General features: G+C 37.6%; 1 protein-coding gene across 2 annotated transcripts in view; it reads left to right on the top strand.

Moving 5' to 3' along the window:
• The window catches only part of ubr3 (ubiquitin protein ligase E3 component n-recognin 3), a 44,329-nt gene that overhangs the window by 1,106 nt on the left and 15,690 nt on the right, over positions 1-27,533 (top strand). Inside the window, exons 2-30 of one of the 2 annotated variants that reach the window (XM_042000847.1) lie at positions 958-1,097; positions 1,392-1,544; positions 1,784-1,939; positions 5,730-5,767; positions 6,081-6,147; positions 6,231-6,361; positions 6,527-6,755; positions 7,185-7,364; positions 8,712-8,845; positions 8,943-9,029; positions 9,110-9,175; positions 9,267-9,356; positions 9,442-9,570; positions 9,707-9,759; positions 9,863-9,996; positions 10,404-10,489; positions 10,572-10,713; positions 11,673-11,769; positions 13,519-13,660; positions 14,036-14,140; positions 14,401-14,571; positions 16,727-16,759; positions 17,680-18,125; positions 19,333-19,421; positions 22,353-22,502; positions 23,625-23,758; positions 24,241-24,351; positions 24,762-24,962; positions 26,985-27,121. In XM_042000847.1, the coding sequence (XP_041856781.1) occupies positions 958-1,097; positions 1,392-1,544; positions 1,784-1,939; positions 5,730-5,767; positions 6,081-6,147; positions 6,231-6,361; positions 6,527-6,755; positions 7,185-7,364; positions 8,712-8,845; positions 8,943-9,029; positions 9,110-9,175; positions 9,267-9,356; positions 9,442-9,570; positions 9,707-9,759; positions 9,863-9,996; positions 10,404-10,489; positions 10,572-10,713; positions 11,673-11,769; positions 13,519-13,660; positions 14,036-14,140; positions 14,401-14,571; positions 16,727-16,759; positions 17,680-18,125; positions 19,333-19,421; positions 22,353-22,502; positions 23,625-23,758; positions 24,241-24,351; positions 24,762-24,962; positions 26,985-27,121 (3,831 nt within the window). The remainder of the gene's footprint in view (positions 1-957; positions 1,098-1,391; positions 1,545-1,783; positions 1,940-5,729; positions 5,768-6,080; positions 6,148-6,230; positions 6,362-6,526; positions 6,756-7,184; positions 7,365-8,711; positions 8,846-8,942; positions 9,030-9,109; positions 9,176-9,266; positions 9,357-9,441; positions 9,571-9,706; positions 9,760-9,862; positions 9,997-10,403; positions 10,490-10,571; positions 10,714-11,672; positions 11,770-13,518; positions 13,661-14,035; positions 14,141-14,400; positions 14,572-16,726; positions 16,760-17,679; positions 18,126-19,332; positions 19,422-22,352; positions 22,503-23,624; positions 23,759-24,240; positions 24,352-24,761; positions 24,963-26,984; positions 27,122-27,533) is intronic. The other variant, XM_042000848.1, reaches the window with a different exon arrangement.

Raw genomic sequence — 27,533 nt, 5'->3', positions numbered from 1 at the left:
TAAAATTTTGACTGCTTTGGGGTTTATTTTCATTTTAAAAAGAAGGGAAATGCATTTAAATGACTGTAATTTCATGTCAATGATTAATGCCATAGCCCCGTGGTAAACGACTTCCTGTCTTCTTTTTCAGACATAATCTCTAATCTCGTTTATATATATTTCCACCCGAAAACTTTAATAAATAATCAAATGTTTGAAGATATTATCTAGCAAAATCTTGACATAGCTAAAACATGCTCATGCAGTATTAAGTAAAAACTGATACAGGTAATACTGTCACATATTATATTTGTGCTGCTGATAATTACTATCAAGCCGATTAATAAACTTGTAAACACATCATTGAGGTCGGATGAATATTAGTTTTGATGATCTATTTAGAATTACTTTCCTGTTGTCTGTTTTCTTTTATCAAGTACTAGCAGGGTGTGTGAGGAGAATAAGTTTTTGTTTTTGTGACGTTTTAAAACACAGAACATTTAGGAAAAGAGATTAAAAGATTTAAAATCCATTACAACACAGATTTTAATTTCTGAATGCTCATATTATCCAAACCAAACGCAATGTCAAACTGTGATTCAGCTGATACTTTATTGTCACAGCTGTTAGACATAAGTTTATCATTTCCCATCAGTTTATCAGTTCTTTTGGTGTCAAATTGAGCAAATTGCCCCACATGACTTTAAACCAAAATCTGAGGCAACAATTCATATGCAATCCTATTTTAATATGACAAAATGTATAATGCAAGTCACATTAATCATTATTGGCAAAAGTAAAAGTAAAAGTAAAATACTTTCAATCCCATCCATGCCCTCATGCAGAGATGTGTGAGCTTCTACCCAGATTTCCCAGAAAATTATTTAACTGTGCACGATTGGAAACAAAAGTGCACACCTAAAGGAGGAGAAATGGCTGTTTATGTATTTTTTATGTTTTTTTTCTTTTTTGTGACAGATTTTGTCAGCGGCATCGGTTGAGAAATTGGGAAAGTACCCCCTCCATACCGCTAGATCTTCTTTTGATGTCTGAGATGGTTCTTCCACGTTTTATCTTGTGTATCATACAGTATCTAAGAGATGGATACATTGAACCAGGTGAAAATCATGATGATCATGTTCTCTTATACCATTACTCACTAGCCAGCTTAAACAAAACCTATAGTTTTATTAGGTTGAAATGTCAGAAATATAGCATTAAAACTATTCAATTGTATACTTATATTTACCTTAAATTTCACTTTTATATGATATGATTCTTCAATTAGTTGCAAAACAGAATCTGAAACTAACTAAAAGCTTGATACCAGTGTTACACAACTGTTTACATCTAAAATTATGCTCACAACGTACTGGGTCAGATGACTTGTGTTGCTTATCTTGTTTTACCAGACACCTCAACTGAGAGAGATCTACAGAAAGTCCTGCAACAGCTGGAACCTCAGATCTCCTTCCTGGAAGAGCTCACAAAAATGGGAGGAGCCATGAGGACTGTACTGACAAAAATCTTGACCAATCAACAAGCATTCAAGGAGTTGAGCATGGGTAAATGTCCCAACTAGTAATGTTTATGTTCAAACAACATTGGTTAATACATTTCAATCATTCCCAGATGTTGTATTTCTTTTTGTTCTCATTATTCCTTTATTGAAGGGACATTATTGTGCCTGTGTTACTCTTGTAGTACAGTTACTTCTTGTCAGAAAAAAACGCACATTATAATTACCTTTTTATTTAGTTATGATTCATTTTGTAATTTTATCTGTTTTCTTTCACTTTTGTAGGCCAAGAAGACAACTTGTTTGCCAAAAAGAACTATGACAAGTATTTGTCAGCACTGAAGAATTCAGGTCTGGTGTCCGTGGAGGAGAAAGCTCAAGGTGCTACAGCTGATGTCACCGTTGGGGCTGAAGGAGGGGCAGGCGCGATGGTCTTGCTGGGTAAGATTACCTATATTATTTTATAAATCCTCAGAATTTTTTTTTACCTTCAAACTCCCCTGAGTTTGCTGTGTTTTCACTACGGATGATTGCCTCCAGAAGCCAAACGCAAGAGTCGTTTGCTGCGGTGTTGCCTGAGTAGGCAGGTCGGTGGTCCAAGGTGTCGAATCATTTACTGGTTTTTTGGTCCGTCCCACACACCGATTATTACGGTCCTTAATTTATTTGTAGTCTTGTTTGAGTTTTCTCTATGCACTGCTTTGCGTTGTGATAAATCCCTGTGTTCTCTAATTGAGAACTGATGGTCGCAAGTATTTTTATGTTCCGCTACGAGCCTTCAAAACCTCTCTGGATACCATATGTTGTGTAGACGGTCAGAAGAGCTTTGAACTCCTTATTGGTCCATTTATCGCATGCTCTGTTGTTGTTGTTGTCCGTAGCTACAACTGTGGTTTTTTTAAATATGGCGGGGACACAAGAAGTGGAAATCTGGCAAGGACGTAGCTACTAATCACCAAACACCTACGTCATGAGGGTTCCTATGGAACCCCAAAAAGATCTGCCTTGGAGTAGGAGCTAAAATGGTTACAGGAACTGAGGGCCGTTTCCCCTAGTTCCTATATGTCCGAATGCGTGAAAAAACAGCCTGGTTCCTCAAAAAGTTATAGGAACTTCAAAAAGTTCCTGCAGTCAGAAAGCCCCTCATGAGGAATGAATCACTGCTCTGGGCATTTGCACCGATATGTCAGGTAATGGTAGGATTTTTGTTTAAGAATTTCCTTTATTTCATTGTAGATATGACTTCAAAAGTCATCAGAATGTAACATGAAATTATATAGAAATTATCCAGTTAAACAAAATCGGTAACACTAACTTAAAGACAAATGAGAACTGAGCACAAACAAAATGCCCCTAAGAAGTAAATACTATTCTGCAGATTTTGAACTGCAGGTAGTATAATATGCAGCTGAAAATGGTAATCGAGCAGTAGTTGGCGGAGTTTTTCAGAAACAACACAGGATGAAGAATTAAATGGATGCAGTGATGTGGAATGAGATTGGGAGCTTAGTAAACTTGCTTACCAGTAACTTGCTTGTTGGAACTGCTGGCTTGTTATGTCAACTTAGCCTGTTCAGCCTCCCAGGTATGTTCTTTATGCTTTTATAAAGCTGAATGTGTTCATGGTTTCCACTAGATGAATGATCATAGTGCACCGTCACGTCAAAATAAAAGCCGCCATGCCTGCAGAATTATGATTTTTTTTTTCAGATGTTACAAATGTAAATTATATTGTATGAATGGATCCATATGAACATAAACTCTCTTTTTGGGTACATTTACAGACCATAATAAAACTGTGAAACTCAGGAAGTGTAACACTGCTCTGCAAATAATGTATTTTTGAAAAATGAGCACTTTAGTCTCAACTTCCTACTAGTTCTACTGCAGCTCGGTTGAGAGTGACTACAATGATGTGACAGAGCAAGGTAAAGCGTGTCACATACTCCAGGAGAAGCAAGAATGTTTTTCTTGTTCTCGAGGTCGTTTTAAAAACAAAGTTCGTGTGTGTCTGTGTCTTTATGTGCGATCCACAGTTGACCTGATTACTTCATATTTAACATGAAACTTTAGGACTTTAGGATATAGGACTGTAAAGTTCAGATGGAAAATTAACAGGAAGTGGAAAATATTATTTTAACTTTGGAGAAGGGGTGGGATTTAATAAGTTTTACTTCTTCCCACCCCTTTTCGAGCATGATCTTTGTTTCATTTTTCTTTTTTGTATTTGGAATTCTCATGGCTGTACATGTGGTTTTGTATGTGCTCGAAATAAACTACTACTACTAAACTTTGTCGGTGGCAGGGTGGGGTTGTTCACTCGGTGGTGTTGGTGTCTTTAAATGCCAAATGTGATGTATATATTTTCATACTTTCTTAGAACCTCAGTCAGCTGTTCATTAAGTTTAATAAGAAGACTAGTTCTCCCTCACAGTTAAAAAAAAAAAAATCCTGGAGGAAACCGTGGTGTTAGGTTAACATACCAGATACATATTCAGCCTGTTGTTCCTTGTGGTTTTGTGTAGTTAAATAACTTGTCTTTAATTTAATGTTTCCTTTTTATGACGCATTTTATGACTGATATGACTTATACTCCAGAGTGACTTATAGTCCGGAAAATACTGTACTAACATTCAGGATTTGTGATGAATGTCTGAATATATACAGAAATATAAACAAATATGGTAATCATTCAAAAACATTCAAGTGCCATGGTATGCATTCTTATTAGAGTTTAATTTTTGTGACCATTCATCTACTGGATATTTCCATGCATTTTTTCTGGAAACCTGTATTGCCCAAATAAATTACTGTTATTTATTTCAACTTTTTGCAGCAACAAATTAGGCAAGCTGCTTTATTTAATTATTTATTAGCAACCAAGAAATAAAACTAAACTGAAAAAAAACTTGAGCAAGAACATGTCTTCAAAGTCAGTTCTTTGTAGAACCACCTTTTGCAGTGATCACAGCTGCAAGCCTATTAGGGTATGCTTCTATGAGCTTGGCACATCCAGCATCTGGAATTTTGCCCATTCTTTTAAGGAAATCTGCTCCAGCTCCTTGAAGTTGGATGGGTTTTGCTGGTATCCAGCATCTTGTCATGCCACAGATTCTTAATTAGATTGAGGCCTGGGCTCTGACTCCGTCATTCCTACATATTTAAAGATTTCCACTTAAACCACTCGAGTGCATCTTCAACAGTTTTTGTTCCATCATTTTCGTGCAGGTGTTGAGTTTTTGCAAGACAAAGCATTTATCTTGATGGTCAAAAAGTTCAGTTTTTGTTTTATAGTCTTATCTGACCAGAGGACTCAACTTCCTAATGTTTGGGGAGGCTTCCACATGCCCTTTAGAGAATTGTAAACATGCCGCCTACCTCTGCTTCTTCTTCAAAAGGTGGTTGTGTATGGCTTGTAATGGTCCTGTGGACACCAGTCTCTGCTGTGGAGCTATCCAAGGTTACCTTTGGTATCTTGAGTTTTGGTAGACAGCTTCCTATAGGCAGTTTTGTTATGGTGCCTCATATCCTTTTAATGGATTTAATGAAGTGCTTTGGGATTTTTAAAGTTTCAGGTATTCATTTTTATAACCCTGATTTGAACTTGTCCACCACTTGACGTTTTTGGAGAACTTCTTGGTCTTCATGGTGTGACATGAATGTAGGTGCCTCATGATTAGTGGCGTTGCAGATTGTAGTGTATGCATACTGAGATCATGTCACACTTAGATTACACACAGATGGACCTTATTTGTGTCTTTAGAAAGTAATTGGTAGCACCAGATCTTATTCAAAGGCTCCATAGCAAAGGGGTAAATGTATAAGCACAGTAGTTTTTGAATTTTTTAAAAATAATTAATTTTTTCCCATTTCACTTCTCCAATTTTGAGTAGTTTTATGTCGGTCCATTACATTTGCAAACATTGTTAGTAATTGCACTGCTGTACACAAACACCACAGTGTTATAAATTTAAATTTGTTTACTATCTTCTACATACTGCACCTGGGGTGGAGGCGTACCTGAAGTGTACATGTAATGAAATGTACTTGGAAACCAATTCAGATGTTAGCCCTTACTGCTGGAAAGAAAAAATCCTTCACAAATAACTATAAAGGCAAAATACTAATGAAGACTTCGAAGTTTCCACAAATTGTCATTTTCTTTGACCTCTGTTTGTCACCAGTGTTAATATGTTTCTTTTGACTGTTTGTGGCTGTGTTATTTTTTAAGGAACTGGACCAGGGAGCCCCGATGAGTCAAGTAAAGAGGTATGTGTCAGCATAAACAGTAACCATTTCCTATGTAATTTGTGTTTATTATCCAAAAGACAATTTTCTTTTTTTATAATTTTATTTTTTATAAGAAATATATTTGATAGATGTATTAATAACTTTATTGTCTATTAATAATCATAGTGCTATCCTTAAATGCATCAGCTCAATATTCTGAGCATTAACTAAATATAAGTTAATGTTTAATTCGCAAACCAGATTGAATTCTTTTAATTGGATATAGGTTAGTGTGTGTTTTACATTTTGTGCAACAGTTAGTTCATGTTTGTTAATTTGTGTTTCTTTCCAGGAGGATCAAGATGGAGGACAGTCTGTTGGTCAGAGAAAGAGGGTTAAGCTAAGCAGCAGTACCAAAGGTATGTGTTTAGAGTAAGGTACTTTTGCAGGAGGTGACCTAAACTAAAATGTCTATTGTGTGTCTTTTTTTTCCTGCCTTCAGACCCATGCATTATCGAATCACTAAAGCATAAATGCTTTCTGGAAGAGTTGCTGTTTTGGACAATAAAATATGAATTTCCCCAGAAAATGGTCACTTTCTTATTAAACATGCTGCCAGATCAAGATTACAAGGTATGTTCTCTTCTATAGTACAACTTATTTGTTAAAGTGGACATTTTGTATTTTATTAATTGTCTGTCACTTTTTACTGAAATTATTTCTATTTACATTGGTTTATGATGTCCTTGGAATGGGCAGCATCACATCATTAAGCTTTAATTCTGCCTTCTCTTTTAGATCACATTCACAAAAACATTTGTTCAACATTATGCCTTCATAATGAAAACGCTGATGAAAAGCCACGAATCAGATACGATGTCCAACCGCATTGTGCATATCAGCGTTCAGCTGTTCAGCAACGAGGAGCTGGCCCGACACATGACGGAGGAGTGTCAGCTGCTGGACATCATGGTCACAGTCCTTCTCTACATGATGGAAAGTTGCCTTATTAAAAGTGAACTTCAAGGTAAGTTTCCCAAATGGACCTGTTTTCTAATTACTTGGATTTAACACAACTTATCAGACATGAGATTTTTGTAGTTTGGAAAGATAAAAGCAGTTGATGTGGTATCGAATTAGAGTTGTAAGGGTGAAGTGCTTTACAAAAAACAAATTCCAGCTGACACTTTGGTTTGTATTATTAATTCTTGCCAGTGCTGGAAAAGTATGGACAGATTGTGCAGACTCCAGCTGAAATGAGCTTTTTAAACATTTTTTTAAATGCATCACTACAGACTCCAGCTGTTAACTCTGTAAATGCAGCCAGGTGTCGGGTTGTGTGACTGGCAAATGTATTGACAAGTCTTTCTTTTGATGTACTTCTTTTGCACACAGTTTAAGCCCAAATATAATTAAGTTAATGTGGATGTTTTCTATTTCTCACTTTATCCATTAGATGAAGAGAACAGTCGCCATGTTGTAGTGAACTGCAGTGAAGCACTGTTGAAGAATAACACCTACTGGCCCCTTGTTAGTGATTTTATTAACATCCTGTCACACCAAAGTGTAGCGAAAAAGTTCCTGGAAGACCACTCTTTGTTAATGCTGTGGATGAGCTTTGTGTCATTTTTCCAAGGTAAGTCATAGTTTTTATTAATTAACTGTCTCTCTGTCTGTCTTCATCTGAGCTGGATTGAAAGCTTTTGCACACATAAAGAGACATGCAAATATTTAGCAAAACGTTGAGATAGAGACCATAAACTGACAGTTTAACACAACATAAATATTAACAGTAAACAAAATGATTTTGAAGTTTTTTTTTTTTTTAATTCACTCACTTTCAAATGATTTTCAAGTAATACACAAACTGTATAGAGTTGCCCTCACTGCCATCAACTACAATGGAAAATTAACTAGTTTGTTTAGACTGGGAAGCTCTCAACTTTTTCCCCCCTTTTTATAAACAGTTGCTGTACTTGGTTTTGAATGAACAAGTGACTTTGGTATGTCTGAAATTATGGAACTTTGTAACAACCTGGTTGGCAAAGACTTCCTGTACTTGGATGTCATCTCTATTGTCGTGTCTGCAGCTGGTACAGAGTTAAGCAGCCAGACTCCCAAATGGTAGTAAAATAAAACATTACTCCTGTTCTAGTGGCTCTCCACTGGCTTTAGATTAGGTATAGAATTGATTTTAAAATAATGTATTTAAAGCTTTATATGGCTTGCTACCTGAGTGTAATACTGACTGTAACACCCTGCATATCTAATTTGTTATCTGGCAATTCAGTTCTCAAGTGTTAGTTTAGAAAAATTATCATAAATAAGGCTTGCTTTTGGATCTGTCTGTATTCACTGTGCTTTTTAATACTGACTCATGTACCCTTTTTAACTGTGGAGGTGTGGATTGTAATTATTAAACCACTTAACTGTCAGTATAGCAGCTCAATAATTTCTTAGCCAAACATTGTTTGGTCATTACCAGCAATTGATTGAAATGAATGCTTCTGGTTGTACAGATTTGTCCTCTTTATTCTTATAGTGTGCTTAGTAAAACAAAGGAGGACTTAATTCGTCCTCATCTATAAACAATGCCTCATAGAAAAGTGATTTGTGAGGTGAATTGTTGTTGGGGCTGCTCAGTTGTCACATAAACTCTACACATGGTCTAAAAATAGCACTCATCCTTGTATAGCGGGTCTGAGTGTCTTCTGATTGCTGGAGCAGTGTCACTGTTACATGGTTTCCATGTGCACTGCACTGCCCTTGTAGTGAGTTGACACATTTAATAGAAATTTTATATATTAATGATGCATGGAAATATTTAAAAATGAGCCTGAATAATAAAAACATTACAGGGTAAAAAGCTCTACACTGCATGATAAACTTTAGATAAAAAAATAAATAAATAAATGAGGATCAAGCAGCCATATGTTATTTGATGACTGTGTAACTTTGAAACCATTTGCTGCTATTGCTGTAGGTATGAACCTGAATAAGCGGGAGCTGAATGAACATGTGGAATTTGAATCTCAGACATACTATGCAGCATTTGCAGCAGAGCTTGAAGCCTGTGCACAACCAATGTGGGGTCTTTTAACACACTGCAAAGTCAAAGTAAGTCTTCACAGTTTTTTGTGCAGTTCTGGTGATTTTAAAGGATCAAAGGAATATCAGTCACAATTCACAATAACCATTTACCATGTTTGAACAGGAGACACAGGAATACACTAAAACTGTGGTTCGTTATTGCTTGGAGACCCTGCAGATCTGGTTTGATGCCATTGGCTTCATTGATGAGGTAAATATAAATGGCAAATATCTATATTTACAAATGTTCTCCTTCCCTGTCTTGCATAACTTACTGTGCATCTCTTGAAGCCTGCTCCAAATCAAGTGACATTTCACCTGCCACTTCACCGCTACTATGCCATGTTCCTCAGTCGGGTACGTCAGCACCTCTCATCCCTTAATTAAAAGTGTATTGATCATGCTTATGCGTTTTATTAAAGTGAAGTCTTTGGTTGTAAATCCCCAGGCAGTGAAATGCCAAGGTCTGGATCTGGACAGCCTCCTGCCTGATCAAGAGATGCTGATGAAGATCATGGTACATCCCCTCCAAATACAGGTATAAAACTAGGATATAGAAACATTTCTTTTTACCTGCACATCGTTTGTAAGATTCCACTGATGTGTGCTCTGTGTGGCTATAGGCGAGTCTGTCAGAGATCCACAGCAATATGTGGGTGAGGAATGGTCTGCAGATCAAAGGACAGGCTATGACTTATGTACAGTCACACTTTTGCAACTCCATGATTGACCCAGACATCTATCTGCTCCAGGTAAGAAATGATTGATGGATGGATGGATGGATGGATGGATGGATGGATGGATGGATGGATGGATGGATAATTCATTGAATGAATGAATATTTACTCAATGTTTGTTTTTAAATTAAGCTGTGATTGATTATTTCAGGTTTGTGCATCCAGACTAGATCCTGACTACTTTATTTCAAGTGTCTTTGAGAGGTAAACCTTATTTTACAATATGATCATTCTTCATAAGCATTTAAAAATTCCAAGCTTTAGGTAATATTGTTTACATTGTGTATACTTGTCTTCTCTTACACAGGTTTAAAGTGGTTGACCTCCTGACAATGGCGTCTCAGCACCAGAATGCTGTTTTAGACTCGGAGCAGGAGAGGCCAATGTTAGAAGGAGCACTGACTTTCCTAGTCATACTGACAAGCCTTCGCATTCATCTGGGTAAGTGACCCAACAGAGGAAGTCTAATATTTGAAAAGTGCAGTGTATACAGAATGATAAAAATGAATATTTACTGCAGCTGTTTCAGGTATTGAGGCACTTTAGTGATCACTTTAAAGATGCAACACATTAAGAACATATTATGATGCATGTCTTAGAGCCATTATTGGCAAGGTTCATGTTAGTTAACTTGTCATCTGTCTTCTTTGTCCATATTTGGCCTATATCCCAGAATCTTTGCGAATTACTGTTTCTAAGTACTTTTTTCATCTTGTACACAAACTAGAACTTTATTAATGCACCATTTGTACAATTTTCTCATTCTGTCATGTAGTCCAACAGGTGTTTATGTAAATTAAATCTTCACCAGTTTACTGACTCTTTGTTCTTGTCATTTTCACACTCAGGGATGACTGATGATGAGATCCTTCGAGCTGAGATGGTCTCTCAGCTGTGTATGAATGATCGTACACACAGTGCGCTGTTAGACCTTGTATCCTTAAGCACTTAACTGATTAAAGAGCAACTTTATTCTGTTATATGTATCCATTTTTTCCTTAAGACTATTTTTCTAGATTCCTGAAAATCCCAACCCAAAGAGTGGTATCGTACCAGGAAGCTGTAGTTTTGAGGACATGCTCTCTGCTGTGGCTGATTTCAAAGCACCGGTCTTTGAGCCTGGAGGCTCCATGCAGCAGGGCATGTACACACCCAAAGGTAAGAAGCTCATTTTAACAAGTCCATCTTTTGAAAGAGTGGTTGTAGATGTCAAAAAATTGCAAATTTGTGAACAATAATAATGGAAAAATGACTCTCAAGTGTTAGTAGGTGAGTTTTTGAAATCAGACTGCAAATATTCTGAATGATGTTACTGAGTATAACTTGTTTAACACTAATAGACATTTACACACACTGCATGACACTGTCGTCACTCAGCTGATTCCACAACAGCAGCGTGCTGCATTTAAGCACACACTGTGTGAATTATAAAGGATGAACAGCAGTGGGAAAACAAGCCACAGTCCAGTGGCTCCAGTTTCTGTCCCTGCCCAGAGTTTTTAGCATGATGTGAAATTACTTCTGAGATAAAAGTCTGTCCAGAAGTGTATAAGATAATTTAGGTGCTCTCTGAGAGGGTCTGAATGTTTGTGAATATGGTTGCTGGTATTCATATAAGTCTATTACAGGAAAAGCCTTTTATCGTGGATTTTTTTTTAAACTAAATCACTTGGTTTTATTTTCTATTTGACTATAATGTATGGGAGAGGATGCATTTTTCCCAACTGTAATTTTTTTTATTGTTCTCTTGGCCTACAACTAAGAATCAGTCTTTGATCTATTAAAATATATTGCATTTGTAATTGCTCTTTAGAAAGAAAAGACTGCCAACTTGATTAATCAAACCCATTGGGCTCAATTGATTCAGTCAGATAAAAAAGGGTGTGCTAATGTTTCTTTTGTGTAATAAACTTCTTCAAAAATCCACTAAAAAAGAAGTGATAATGTCCAATTATATATCTAAATAAAGACGATTTTTGAACATTCTACAATTAGGGCTCAGGGCACCACTTGGGGGCAGACTTGCACTGCTTACAGAAAATGTGAGACAGAAAGATAAGTGAATTGGTCACATTTTGTACTATAGTTTGCTAAGCATTTCTTCTTTTCTCCTTTAGGCGAAGTGTGGGAGAAAGAGTTTGATCCCATCATGGTCATTCTCAGAACAGTCTATCGCCGTGATGTTCAGTCAGCAATGGACAGATACTCAGCATTGTAAGTTAACAGTGTCGACTGTTTAATCAAAGTAAATGGTTTCATTTTATTAATCTATATATAATTTTGTGTCATGTTCTGTTATTGTCTGTCATACATCGTCTTTGCCAGACATTGTCTTTCTTGGTTGATTTATGCTGTTACTGTTTTTTTTCTTTTTTTTTTATCTCATTTTGCCCTGTTCACCTTCATAGGGTCACCTTTAAATTGCTCATGAAAGGACATGATAAGAAATGTATGGCCTTCCAATTGCTACAAGTCCTGGAATTGGTTCAAATTAAGAAAATACTGAAAAAATCTATATTTCTGTCTAAATTGTAATAGAACTGAGGAAATCATTCTTGTTGTTAGTGCCTCAAATGTTTCCCTAGACAAACATATCTTTTGGAGGTGAAAGAGTTACCTAGGGGCTAATTTTCTTCAAGGTTGTTGGTACAGATGAAGATGCTAATTGTACTGACAGAGAGCTCCTGTGTAATAAATAGTAGTTTGGATGTTAACCTTGCTGTAATAGAAATTTAATCAGGATTGAATAAGCCTTTTTTTTAAATTATGTACATTTTAAATGTTTCCTTTACATTAGTGGTGTGCAAACAATATTACTTTTTAATGTAAATCAAAATGTGGTGTTACACCATAACATATTTTTATCAACATGTCCTACTTCATCTTAAGATCTGACTTAAGATGTTTTGTTGCCTGTAAAGAAATCACATTTCTGGGGGAAAGAAAGATTTTTTATTTGTTTTTTTTTATTTTTTTATTTTTTATATTCTCCAGTATTAAATGTCTCAAAACAAATGTGACTAAATGGACAGACAACTATAGAATTCACTTTGTCTCAAATGGATATTATTACTAGTGTTTTTTGAATGAGGGCATAATTCCTGCATTAGCATGAAACATGAAAAGGTGCTTCTTTGTATTAACATATCTGGTGACTTGTAGGTAGAGTTTGACTTGTATTTATTTAATATTGATATAGTCTCAGTAATGCCACCTTTGCAACTATTATTTAAAGTGAAAACCATGTGTTTTCAGCTTCTGTTATGTTAAAAGTTATGGATTATGACATAACTAGTCTGTTTGCAGGGATTTGTTTTGAAGGAAAATCTCTTAATTTGACCTCTTCAAAGATCCTTCTCTCACACACGACATTAGCTCAGTTGACTTTGTTTTTATTAGCTTTTTTCAGACTGTAGTAAATTCTAAGATTGGCTAGATTGCTCAAAAATCCACCAAATTCTTCCACTGTAGTTTTTATGAACCTTGGCTTTATTTAATCTAAAAAAAAATAGTCAAGGTGGGATATAATAGTCCTTCATAAAAAAAGTGGAGGTAAAGCAGCACCCTTTATTTCCTGGCTAGATCTATGTTGTTCTAAACTGCACTAAAATATGGTGTACTTTATTCTTGGTCAGTATTTGTTGTTCCAGTACAAATTAAACTTGTGCATTTTTCTCCTTCAAACATATTGAAGCTGTCATTGCCACCCTCAGAGTCTGATAGTAGCCTCATTTTGCTCGTTCACACGGTTTGACTATGATGGATTGTATGCCAGGCTGGTCTGACTCTTGTTATAATGATCCAATCATCACTAATAGAGTGCTGCCTATCAGCTGTTGCTTAGCAGTCACTGAAATCTATTGTGCAGTGATTTTGGTTTTGTTCATTTTTATGATCTGTGTGTCCCTTCTCTTTTTTTTTTTTGCCCATTTCTTCCTCCTTGTGAATGGTGAAACTACCAAGTTTAAAACAGTATGGGATTCATACTGGCAACCCTTGGCCACCGTACAAGGAGAGGACTCCTTTGCACTCGTGTTACAAAGGTTTAATCAGACTGTTGCACTGCAAGACACTGCACATTGTCATATTCACTCTTCTTTACAAGGTAAGCCTTTTAAAAGATATTTGTGCATTATAATACACCACTGTCTTAGAATCTCAATTTCCCCTTGTTTGGCACATTCCATTAGTGCAAAAGTAACATGACCTGGCCATTAATTAATTGTGACTTATATTTTGCTTCATTGCTGGACTATTAAATGTACAACGTGTATATCATAATTTGATAAGAGAAGCAGTTGTTTAGTTGTCTGAGCTCATAGTAAGGTTATAAAAATTGATATCTATGCTATGACATATGTATTTAGTCAACACATGTACATGATATACAACTCATTCAATACATTAACTTTGTTGACTGCTGGACTAAAAAAATGTTATTAACTTGACTTCAGTGTAACTTTTAAGTTTTATGTTTTAGATATGGATGGATCACCAGAACATGTCTGAGCACGTGCTGTGCATGGTGCTGTACTTGATTGAACTGGGCTTGGACAACCAGGTTCAAGACAACAAGGAGGATGAGGTGAGTAATGATAATGCAATCATAAATGTGCATAGTATACTCAAAACTTTGCAGTAAATAAAAGATCTGTATTTCATCACCATTTTTATTATGGGTTTAAATGATAACATTTATAAAAGAAAACAAAACATGGAAACATACTGATTTTAAATAGGAACATCCTTGTAACAATATTATTTTTATAACCATGCATATATTTACATGGACCTGTTGTGTCCACTTGCTTTTGTTTCATGCCTCAATTGATCTGATGCCTCCAGGAGCCTTGCATTGAGGAGCACTGTCATGACAGCTGGTTCCCAGGCACCAATCTCCTATCCAATCTTCACCACATCATCAACTTTGTTAGGGTTCGAGTTCCTGAGACAGCTCCTGAAATAAAGAGGGAGACCCCTCCCAGCACCAGCTCTGAAGCTTCTTCTTATGGCCAGGTAAGTGACCCCTTTAAGGCTAACCTGGTGACATTCCAATTTCAGCAATGTCACTGTAATAAACTTATAGTTTTTATTATTATTTTATTATTTCTTTTTATTGATATCATCATCCCAGCTGTGTGTGGTAGCAGTGTGAAAGCTAATCATCTAAATGCTCGAGCCTAATGGTTTGAGTTAAAAGGCCAGTGATCGTTAGACTTTATTCCTTTCTTTCGTCAGATGCATAATAAGCCACCCAGTAGGGCAGCAGTGTAACTATGTACCTGCTGTATTTAATTAGTATCTGCTAAATAAATAGCCATAACCACTATAGAAAAGTAGAGCATCCTAGGACTTTTGATGCCAGTTCAGTTTGGATTTATTTTTGCCCACTACAATCCTAGTTCCAGATTTTGTGCTAAACTAACTTGCTACTGGCTTGATGTTTAAGATACAGGCATGGTACTGCAAGCATATTTTTATAAACACTACTGCTTAAAAACTGTTTATCTGTAATTGGTTAATATTATAGTATGAACTATTAATATGAAGCTATAGTTGTTGTAAAGCCATCTTGACACTTAGTTCAACCTAGAAGGACTGTAGTTCCTTAATAAATATTTTCCTCCAAAGATAAAACCATAATGGAGCTAAGTGGCATTTTAAGCAAAGAACGGGGATTAAAAGACTCATTTTTCTTGTTTTCATAGTTGACATGTTGTGTTAACTTCTGCACCATCTACCTAGTGATTAGTTGGTTCTGACTGGCCTGAGAAACTACACAGAAGCCCTCAGATTTAAATTTGATAGATTATGTACCTATGAATAAACTGCCAGGTAAATTGAGGTTTGAAGACATTTTGGTTTGATTGATAATTTTTAAAGAGTCAAGAATCCAAGTAAGTTAATTTTGTAAACTGACTGTAGTTGTACACGCTATATTGGTGTGATTGAATTGTGTTGGTGAATCAGTAGACAGTTTATGAATTAACCACTGAAATATATTGTTTTGTTTTGTTTTTTAGCTGTTTGCGTGAACAGCTGAATTATAAGCAGGATTTGACAGATTTTGGGTAGATATCTGTGACTTAAGAATCTTAAAGGTCCCATATTATACACTTTATTCCCAATCTGAGACCATTCATTAATATCTAAATGAAATATTTCCGCCATGGTATGGACAAATCGACCCTCAGTTTGAGTGCAGCGGCTTCTCTTCACCTCCCTCTTTTTAGCAGCTTCAGAAATGTGCCGTTTATGGTGGGCGGAACCCTGGTGGAGCAGCTCAGCTGTTGGCTCCGCCCATCGCATCGCCCGTCATGAGGTGATTGACAGGTTAGGCCTTAGCGGTTACTAGACGCTGATTACAGCGTAGTGAAGGATAAACAAACGCCGGAACACCAGAACCCATTCCTGAAGAAGTTCGAGCAAGAAGACTAACAGTACTGCTCTTACCTCTCCAGCTGTGTCACGGACAGTTGGTATTGAACCTGGCTTCAGCTTCAAACGGTTGGCGAAGCCTGCTTTCCATGCACCCATGTTGTGGAAACAGTCCTCTTTGAAATGCTGGCCACAGACATGCAAAACCTTTGGAAGTTTTCCGGGTACATTTCCTCCAAAAATAAAATTAATCCACTCAGTCCTCGTGGGTTCAGTGGATGGAAGTAAAAAAACGTTTTCGTGTTCATTTATGCAGCCACAAACAGAACAGTGCTTCTGTCGCTTAGCCATGTCCGCTAACGAGGGTTGCCGAAGAGGGAAAAACACTGGGCGCTAGGTGATTTTTAGAGGGCGGGCTTTGAGAGCCGGTAGACGGGTCCATCGCTCTGTGGGGAGTGGTTATTGTCCCTTATGACGTCATAACGTACACGCTTTCAAACAAGCTCATTTCAGCGCTTACTTCCCTAGAGGTGGAGCAGGGGAGAGAGAGAGCGCCTGAAAGAGTTTCACACTTACGGGTCTCCTACACATGCGGGGGGACCAGTATGACTGTTCCAAAACCATTAAAAAGTGAATTTTGCATAATATGGGACCTTTAAATGACTTGCTAATTGGGACGTTTTGTGGCAATGGTTACATGATCATTGAGCAATGCCCTGATATGCATATAGTATATTTCTCATCCTTTCAATATCCTCTTTCAATTATTTATTTTACTTTACTCATTTTACAGAACTCCAGGCGTCTTTCAGGAAATTGGAGAGAGGTAGCTGCCTGCACCCATTATTATTAAAGTCTAATGACTTAAATGACACTAGTAGCTTCAGCTGACTGTTTTATCTCTATTCCTAAATTGTTTCTGTGCACGTATTTTTTTTTTTTTTTTTTTTTCAAAGAAGGTCTGCCTTGGTGTGCGTCTCTATAATGCTACGCTTCAGCAGTTTCCCTCCCTGTTGACTGCTGAAACTAATTACGTGTGTAATGCAGGTTTGAAGTAAATGCTTTTTTAACCGCATGTCAGTATGATTGATGTTGCCTTGACTGGGCTATATGATGTATGTTTATTTAACAGTGCAGCTCAGGCCCTTTTTTGTCAGGTCAGGTCATGGCAAATCTTTCAGATGGCTTGTCTGCTTTACATCAGGATAATTTGAATTTTCCTCAGTTTAATGGTTGTTGTGAATACTATCAGTAGAGGTTAAATGTCAGCTGAAATTTCATTATTGGTATTTGATTTTACTTCTCTTTATATTGTTCCTGTTTGCATATGATAATGAGCTGTTTTTCCAAATCCATATTTTTTTTTTTTTTTTCTTTTACTAGTAATGTCATTTTAGGATGGGTTGTTTGCACTTAAACACTGATCTTACAAAAGCACATAGATGCAGGTGCAGTTTAACCTGACTTTTTTTGGGGGGGGGGGGGGGGGGGTATTTTTTTTTTGCATATTGTGTTGCTTCAGTGTTGGCTTGATATCTAAGTGAACTGGGTTCTTGGTATGCATCAGGCTCTGGAAATTGTTTTTATTTTTATTTTTCTAAGTTTAGTAACAGATTAGTTTATTGTACCTTCCTGTACACTACCAGATGCCAAGTCATTGATCACCTATTCAAAAACCCATGTATGTCTCATAAAAAATGTTTACATTTTTCATGTAAATAAAATGCATGTTTGCTGTTTTCTTAGAACCTACGAGAAGCTCAGGTGTTCAGCCTCGTAGCAGAACGCAGGAGGAAGTTCCAGGAGATTATCAACCGTAGCAACAGTGAGGCCACCCAAGTTGTCAGGCCCAAGAGCTCCTCAACACGCTGGGTCCCACCAGGCACACCCCCACAACTGGTGACTGAGATCCTGGAGATACGAGAAAGTATGTTGTCCCTTCTCATTAAGCTCCATCAGAAGATGTCATCCAAGCAGAACTCCCTGTCAGCCTCCTGGCTTGAGGATATGGACACGAGCCGCGTTGCTCATGGAGATGGCATTACAGCCATTGAGCGAATCCTTACCAAGGCAGCCATACGAAGCTGCCAAATCAAACGTAGCATTCAGGATATTTGTGGAAAGGTGTCTCCTCCAGTGCCACCAAAGAAAAACAGTCCCACTGACAAGAAAGCCATGGATAAAGAAGAAAGGTAATGTTATCTACTGTTACTTCTCTCTAATGACATTTATGTTGTATTAATTCCACATGCCCTCGCTGCAGGTATCAACATTTTTTTTAGTTATTGCCCATTACCTATAATGATGTTTGTGATTGTGCACTGATATTGTGTCTCAACTATCTGAAAAGAGACCTCCATCACTGATGATATAATTCAGAATACAATTATCATTATCCTATTACTCTGCCACAAAATTGTGTCGCATCGAAAGTAATCATATTTAATCTCATTTTTGGTCTGTCTTGGTAGGTTGGTAAGGCTCTTAAAAGATAAGTATTTGACTCTAGCCAAGTTGGAAGATGGTAAATCTCTCCATTTCGTCTCTTGTTAGTGCTTTTTGCATGAAAATGTTTTGCTCACTTTTTAAATAAGGAAAACTTGGTGGGTTTTGGGACTAGCTTTACTATCCCCAAAAATGTACTGGTAGAATCTCTTCCTTTCACACAAACCTAGACCTGTTTCCATGGCAACCGTCGGACAGTAACGAGGTCAGTGGCAGTGAGAACTGAATCCATTCATCAAGCTGGTTGTTGGCACCCCTGAAGCCATTAGTGAAAACTATTGAGCTATGACGTTACTGTCAGCATTTGTTTATGTCCTCTTATTAGGGACTTAATTTACAGTCCACTCTCACTCTGTTGGGCTGCAGAAGCTTAACTCACTGTATTTATCAAATGATTAGCAACCTTTTCAACTTTTAAAACAGAACATTGTTGAAATCAGACACTCCTTGTGATTGTAACAGTATACCCTGGTAGGTGGAAAATAGGTTTTATTCATGCAGAACGTGACCAGAGAGACATTTTTGTCAATAGACATGATCGTTTCTAAGATACTGCTGTGCACATTTGTGATGTGGGAGGCCAGTGATTACTGCTCTTAAATTAACCAAGTGATTGCCTTGGTGTGGTGGTGCTTTTTATTATAGCCGTACTTATAAGTAAGAAATCCACATTTTCCCATACATGGAGGATTTTTCTTTTCCCATTTGAACAATTGAAATCCCTCTGCAAATTGACTAGTTGAATTTGCAAAAAATAACCGTCTGAGTTTCTTACAATTTCCTTATATGCATAAAACTAGTATTTATTTGATTATAGGCTTCTGTTTAATACTGAATTGTTAAGCAAAATGCTGTATTCACATTAAACACATTTTCCACTTGTTCCTTCTTCAGACGTCAGAGGGCTCGGGAGAGGCAGAAGAAACTGCTTGCTGAGTTTGCATCAAGGCAGAAAAGTTTCATGGAAACGGCCATGGATGTTGGTAAGTCAACTTATTTTTTTTTTTAAATATGTATAACTATTTGAGGGGCTTTATAGAGATATAACTTGAAAAGCATTCACAGCAGCCACTGGCAAAAATATGTTTGCAAAGACCATACTTCCCATCATCGCAGGATGTGCAGAAAACAAAAAGCAGTGGGGGTATGTTGTAAAACAACCTTTGCTTAACATACTGACAAGATGTAAAGGGATGTGTTCAGTCTATTAAAGCCTTTGTTATCAAGCTTACACGTGAGATAATCACTCCAAGCTAGTTTTGTCCTGTGGCGGCAAAACAAGCTCAAATCATCACCTCTATCATTGTGCTTGACAGTTGGTATGTAGAGTTTTTGATCATATTTTGTGTCTGCTGTTTTTGCAAATGTGAAGCTGTTCAGTAAGGTCAGACATCTCCACTGTGGTCCCATCTGTTCTATAGACACTGTGCCAGAAGGGTTGTGGTTTGTTCACATACAACTTTGCAAACTTAAACTGAGCTGACATATTCTTTTTAGAGGGAAGGGGATTTCTCCTGGTAATCCTCTCAAACAAGCTCAGCATGTTTTTTATTTTTTTAATTGTATTGTCATGAACTTTTTCATAGAACTTGCTGACTGAAGCCGGTCAAGTCAGAGATGTAGCTCTTGGGTTTTTTGCAGTCTCACCTGTGCTTTGCAGAGTCAGACTTAGGGGTGAACTTGTCGGGACATCCACTCCTTGAGAGATTGGATACAGTAGTGAAAATATTCCACTGGTGAATAATTACCATTATTGCTATATTTCTGTCAATGGTGTGCCCAAGTTAATTGGAATTTGCTTTATAACGCTTCTAATATTGATGGACAGCAACAATGGCTTTTCTAAGACCATTGCTGATGTCTGATGAGAATTCAGGTGTGTATTAACACAATGCTGAAAGTACTTATACAGATGCAGTCACACTTTATTATGATAAGCACATCAGGTGCATTTAATCAGCAGTACCTGCTAACCCTGCTGCTTAAATTTTTTAATCCAGTGGAAACAGTAAGGGTGTATTAAGTTTTCCACACACTACATTTGCATTTTGGTTTAGTTTTTATAAAACTGTAATATGTCATGTAGTGTTCTTGTATATAGGTATTCAGTCCAGCTATGTCATTCTCAATTGATTTTTTTTTTTTATGCCTTCAAATTTTGCGCACCCCTCCATATGTGGTCGAACTTTACAAAGCACAAAATCACAAGAGAACATCCTTTGTTTGAAGGGCATTTTGCTTCCATAGCCCTTGAAAAAGAATGCTGTTGGCTCAAATAAACTAATCATTGCTATATTTCTGGCGCTAGCACAAGGTGACAGTGGGCCGAGTTTGTGCATGTGGTCTCGGGAGGCCTTTTAAACGAAATTGAGTATAGAGTGATCCCATGGGAATGCTGGTGCCTGCTGGCAGTTAGGGCACACAAGATCAAAGCACTAATAGTAGGCAGGGCTCTCAGGGACCACCCTGACGCAGCATGGTTAGCAAATGAATAATAGCTGCTGTGCTCAGTTGGGCCATTCTGGCTGGACTGTGCTCTGACATCCATCTACCCGTTTCATGCCAACTTTAGTTGCTATACTTAAAGATCAAGACTGGATTTATATTACTTGGACTGAAATACAACTGAAATGGGAGGAAGGAGAACCTACTTTCATTTTTTGAGGATTTTACATGGTGGGCTTTCTTCAGCTTTCCCACAGCAATGTGTTCCAGTTCCTGTGTCTAAAATAGTTAATATCCAATATGCCCATCAAGTTAATGCTTTTTCTTAATAATATATTTTTCTCTGAAAGCTGGCACTTTGCACTGTGGATTATTTAGAAAAACCTAAAACATTTCAAATTCCTACTTTATTTAAACTGCACATCAAATCATGATCAGTTTTACTGTATCATCTCAATGAAAACTCATATAACAATTTTAACAAAACCTCTCTGCGAAAGGAAATGGTTTGTCAGATTGTAATTTTTGAGAGCCAGCCCTAGCTCCCGTGATACTTGATTTTTGTTGTGATTTATAGCAAAACCCACATTCTCTACTAAAAGGCTTGTAAAAGTTTCAAGAATATTGTATTCATTCAATACTTTCAAGAGGGTTTCCAAATTCATGCTGCTACATGTGTGATTGCTGCCTTACCTACTGTGTTTGTGTGTTTGTGTGTACATGCGCACCCATCTGTGTGTTTGGATGACCTGAGGCCAAAGCTTTAGTATTGACATCCAGTGCAAACGGTTTTCATTTCCCCAGGAACACAGTGACCTCTCCTGAGAACATGTTCCTCCAAAAAGCAATAAATCAATTTCTAACACAGCTTGACATTTCCACGCAGTGCTTACTGCTCAAATTGAACACAGTCCCTAACATTTAAAACTAATTTCACATCAGTAATTAATTTTTGCTGCTCTGCTGATGGTATGGGGCTAGTGAAGAGTGAGTTTCTTGTATATTGTCAGCATTAATGTGCATACAGTGGGATCAAAGAGTCTGAGACATCCAGTGACAATACTTGTTTGTTTTTTATTTATCTTTTTTAAACTTGTCTTGACCAGCATCGTAGCAAGCAGAATGATGGTCTGGCTGCTGTGCTGTGCCAAGCAAATTAACCACAAGTAGCTATTAGTTTATAAGTCCGTAGGGCAACACAGTGACTGTTAGCATGCCGAATATACAGAGTGAATCATGCAAATGCAATTGGGCCTTTGGAAAGGTCAGAGGCAGGCCAGGGGACCCTGAGACCCGGGCGATTAGCAGCCACCCCGGAGCACAAATCCCAGCCACCCCAACACGAAGACAACCATCATGCATCCGATAACACTGGTGTTGGCTGTCGTTGGTTTTATGTGAAATTATGTCTACACCAAAGTTTAAATGAACCTTGCCCCCCTCCCCCTGTGTTTTTTTTTTTTTTACAGAATCTCCTGAAACAGAAGCAGCCATGGATTTAGGATCCTCTGAAGTTATGGAATCCGAAATTCTCTACGACTGTGTGATCTGTGGACAGAGTGGACCCTCCACTGAGGATCGACCAACAGGTCTAGTGGTTCTTCTTCAAGCATCCTCAGGTACATTTGCCCACATCCTTTTTCTTTCATTCTCAAATGCTTTTTATTTATTGAGGTATCGCAGGCTTCTAGACTAACTTTTTTCTCAAAGGCTAGGTTCACACTGCAGGGCATGATGCTCAATTCGGATTTTTTTGTGAAATCCGATTTTTTTTGAGAGTCCGTTCACATTTCCAATTAAATGCAACTTTTATATGATCTCCTGTGTGAACCTTATGCGCACCAAAGGTGTCCCGCATGCGTAGAAGACACAACGACGTGAGAGTGTGCGTGCGTGACATCTTCGTGTTTGCAGAAGTAAACATGGACAGTAACAGCGGAGCTAATGTTGCAATTTTTAATTTATTATCCAACCGTAGCCAGCACATTTTCAATGGCATCATTTTAAGGAGGAGATTGCAAAAGAGGAGAGCCAGATTTTTGGCCATGGCATTTTGTGGAGCAGTGGCAGCAACGTCTATACAGAGAAACGTGTGGGTAAGGAGTCGCAGTCAGGAGTGATGGGAGAGTGATGTGAACGCCTTTACAGATAAGAGTTTATAAACAATGATGTGTATGACGTGTAGGTCGGATTAATGCGACCTGGTCGTTCAGACTGAAGTCGCATGGCAAAAGATCAGATATGTATCGGATTTAGGACCACATATCGAAGTGGTCAGGGTTGCGTTTGAAAAAATCGGATCTGTGTCTTTCAGACTGTCATTAAAGGATCAGATACAGGTCGCATAGGGGCCAAAAAATCGGATTTGGGTCACTTCAGCCTGCAGTATGAACCTAGCCTAATAGCACTGGTAATAGAAAAGTTTTAGACCACCTCTAAAATCAATGCAAAACATTTATGATTGTTTAATCTTAACTGTATTTCTGCTTGTGAATGGTATAGAAACTTGCCAAATTATATTATCCTCTTAAGTAATCTGTTAGCTTCAGTGTTTTAACCTTATTTATCATTGAATATTGAACAACCAAGTTAAATTCTCCAAAAATATTTTAAAGTCTAAATTGAAAGATGAAAAATGGTTTCAAGGTTCAAATGTTGTTAAACCTTCTGTGTAAATACACAATATAGTTCATAACAAGAAATGAAAGTCATCACCCCTGACCGCTGTGATTATTTTTCAGTTCTTGGGCACCGCTGCAAAAGCAAGGAGCCTAAGAATCTACCGACGAGTGATGAAGAGCACATATACCCTGTTGACACATGTGGCGTGGCTCATGATGTCAGGCTCACGCTCATGCAACAGTTCTTTAAAGATGTATGTGATTTAAGTTAAACATCCCTAGTTTCACTAAACTGTTTAACTGTTTTCTTGGTATTTTTGTTAGTTTGTTTTACATTTGTCTGAGTAATAGCATCTTAATAATTATATTATATGTCGGTTAGTAAAATAAGTTCCTACATCTGTGGAAGCTTTTAAGAAAAAGCAGGATGTTGAGTGGTTGTTGAAAGTAAATGCATATCTTAAATGCTTTTTTCTTGGCCTAAGAACATATCTTGAAAAAAAAACATTGTTTACTAGTAAAAAGGTAAAAGGTACATTTGGCCTGTTTGCAAAAGTTTGAGCATCCAAAATTCTTGTTATTGTGAGTATGTAAGTGAATTCCAGTTAAGTGAGTTCCAGTTTCCAAAAGGTATCAAGTAATGAGCTTCATTAATAAACAAATGCATCTGCAGGTTGAATGCCGGAAGATATTTTTGCATGCTTTAATATTGTGATTTTTCTTGTGATTTCTGCAGAGTTCTTGTCTGCAATCTGTGTCAATAGGATGGGATGGGGGTGTCTACGTCCAGACCTGTGGACACACTTTGCATATAGATTGCCATAAGTCATACATGGAGTCTTTAAGGGTGAGAAAAAGCTTGACCTTATTAAATGATTGCTTGGTTTCACGAAAGCTGAGGACAATGCATTAAGCGTTTGCATCTTTAGTAGAATTCCAGCCTTCTTAATACAGTTAAAGTTACAGTTTAAGTGTGAGATTTATTATGTATCACCTTTTTTTCTTTTTTTTTTTTTTAGACCTATGTAGACTAAATTCTGTAGCTGCATGTTAATCACAGAAGCCCCTTGGCTTTTTGCCATTTTGTTGTCTATTAAAAGGCAGTTTATATTCTGTTATTGGGTCAGATTTCTAGAAATGAATCAGTCATACAGATTGATTGAAGAAGATACTTATAAAAAGTCAAGTAGTCCGTGTATGCTTTTGAGTTTAGATTGGATATTTTAAATATATGTTGTTTCCCTGTGTTTTTTCCAGAATGACCAGGTGCTCCAGGGTTTCTCTGTTGACAAGGGGGAATTTACGTGCCCACTGTGCCGACAGTTTGCCAATAGTGTCCTTCCCTGTCGCCCTGGGCGTGGCACAGATGGTGGTGCATGGCACACACCCACAAACAAGAAAATATGTGTGCTTGTGAAGGAGGTGGAGGATCTGCAGGAAAAACTGGCTCTTTTCCCAGTAAGTTTTGCAGTGAGGTCAGACATTGATCATAATGATCATCTAGTATATTAAGTTTCCACGTGTACCCTAAACACAGTGAAGACTCATTATTGGTGGGTGACAACTTCAATATTGAAGACATCTGGTGCCATACTCTAATCAGCCAATTAACTCAAAACACCTGCAAAGGCCTTTAAATGGTCCTGGAGAGGATTGTGAAACGAAACCCATTAAAAAATGTGGGGGAGATTCACAAAGAGTAGACTGCAGCTGGAGTCAGTGCTTCAGGAATCACTGTGCACAGATGTATGCAAGACATGGGTTTCAGGTTTTTATTTCAGTTTCAGTCCCATTCCTTGTGTCAAGCCACTCTTGAACAAGAGACAGCGTCAGAAGCGTCTGCCTTGAGCTAAAGACAAAAAAGACTGGACTGCTGCTGAGTGGTCCAAAGTTATGTTCTCTGATGAAAGTAAATGTTCCTCCAGAGTCTGGAGGAAGAGAGGAGAGGCACAGAATCCATGTTGCTTGAGGTCGAGTGTAACGTTTCCACCGTCAGTGATGGTTTGGGGTGCCATGTCATCTGCTGGTGTTGGTCCACTGTGTTTTCTTAGGTCCACGGTCAACGCAGCTGTCTACCAGAAAGTTTTAGAGAACTTTATGCTTCCTGCCGCTGACCAACTTCATGGAGATGCAGATTTCATTTTCCAACAGACTTGGCACCTGCACACAGTGCCAAAGCTACCAGTACCTGGTTTAAGGACCATGGTATCCCCTGCTCTTAATTGGCCAGCAAACTCACCTGACCTTAATCCCAAAGAAAATCTATGGGGTATTGATGCGATACGCCAGACCCAGCCATGCAGAAGAGCCGAAGGCCACTATTAGAGCAACCTGGGCTCTAATAACACCTGTACAGTGCCACAGACTGATGGACTCCATGCCACGCCGCATTGCTGCAGTAATTTAGGCAAAAGGAGCGCCAACTAAGTATTGAGTGTTGGACATGCTCATACTTTTCAAGTTCATACTTTTCAGTTGGCCAACATTTCTAGAAATCATTTTTATTTTGCATCGGTCTTAAGTAATATTCTAATTTTCTGGAATACTGAATTTTTCATTAGTTGTCAGTTATAATCATCAAAATTAAAAGAAATAAACATTTGAAATATGTCAGTCTGTGAGGAATGAATGTCTACATTATACAAGCTTCACTTTTTGAATGGAATTACTGAAATAAATAAACTTTGTCATGATATTCTAATTTTAAGACAAGCACCTGTAGTTGTTGGCCTTAATAATGATAGTGTCAAACCAATGCTTTTCTTGACATTCTCCAGTGTTTCCCCAGGTTTTTGGCATTGGGGTGGTGGCAGCCAATTGATGGTGGCTGCTGTCAAATGGCAGCACTGGGAATATCGCTGTGCATAACATAGAGAGGGAAAGGATAACATTAATTTGACCAACTTGGGAGGGCAAGGTTTGCAGGTGGGAGATGTCCTCTATCCTCATTGCTGTTATAGGCCATCTCAGTATTTAGCAGTATTTAAGCATCTTTCCCTTTTAGTACTTTGATACAGCTGCTCTGTTGGGGATGATTTTAGCTCCAGCCTGTGCCACAGCAGTGTATTACCAGGCTGCTTACAGCTGTTTTCCTCAGGTTTATAAGGCTTTATAGTGCGAAGATCACTACAATATTGGCAGTTTTTTTTTTTTTTTTTTTTTGTGGGTTGGGGTGGTGGGTAAAGCAAATTTTTAACGCATTCAGTATGACTATGAACTCATGAAAGTCATTGTAATCTGAAATATTTAGGTAAATTTTTAATTCTTCATTTGTCATAGCTTGACTGAATACTTGATGATAATTTCTGTGTATGAGGTGTGCCTTGATACTACCACACCACATATTTTTTCAACTTCAGTTAGCATGCCACAGTCTGTTCTAGACAGAACTAGAGTTATTACTTATTGTTTCTTTCTTTTTCTGTGAGACACAACACATTAACAATTTGGAATTAATGGTGTTTTTGTTTTCATTTTAAGACGGAGTCTAACTTGAGTAAAGAAATGGAGCTGGTTATCAAAGACATTAAGAACACCACCCAGAAGAAATACATGGACTATGGCAAGAACCCTGGTTCCCCTGACAATGATTTTCTCTTCATGTATTCAGTGGCAAGGTAAGAGCAGAGTCACTTTGAGTGACCTTAGAAGTTTTCTTACTTTGTTTTCATACTGGAAAACCTGACAAAACCTGACAAACAAACAGTGCAAATGTGTGGTTGTTAAACACCTAACAAACACATCTGTTCTTTTTAATTCACGAGGCTTTGTAGTTGATTTTGCAGACCAGAAAAAAGACCAAAAGTAAACCAAAACAAAGAAAGGTGCACATCTTTTTTTGGAATTCCCCCCTAGTTGACCTAAGTCCCCCAGACTATCCTGGTATGAATGTGCCCTTGGAGGGCACTAGTCATCTAATATGATTTAGTTTCATCTAGTTCATAATTATTTATTGAATTTTTATCCACAAAACAAAATAAAGACCAGAAGAGAGAAATCACACAGCGCTCTCAGGCATTTGTATCATAG

This window comes from Melanotaenia boesemani, chromosome 12, assembly GCF_017639745.1.
Source record: "Melanotaenia boesemani isolate fMelBoe1 chromosome 12, fMelBoe1.pri, whole genome shotgun sequence".
In the NCBI taxonomy this organism is placed as follows: Eukaryota; Metazoa; Chordata; class Actinopteri; order Atheriniformes; family Melanotaeniidae; genus Melanotaenia; species Melanotaenia boesemani.
Note: the sequence above shows the minus strand (reverse complement) of the source record. Positions and strands in the feature narration are given on the sequence as shown.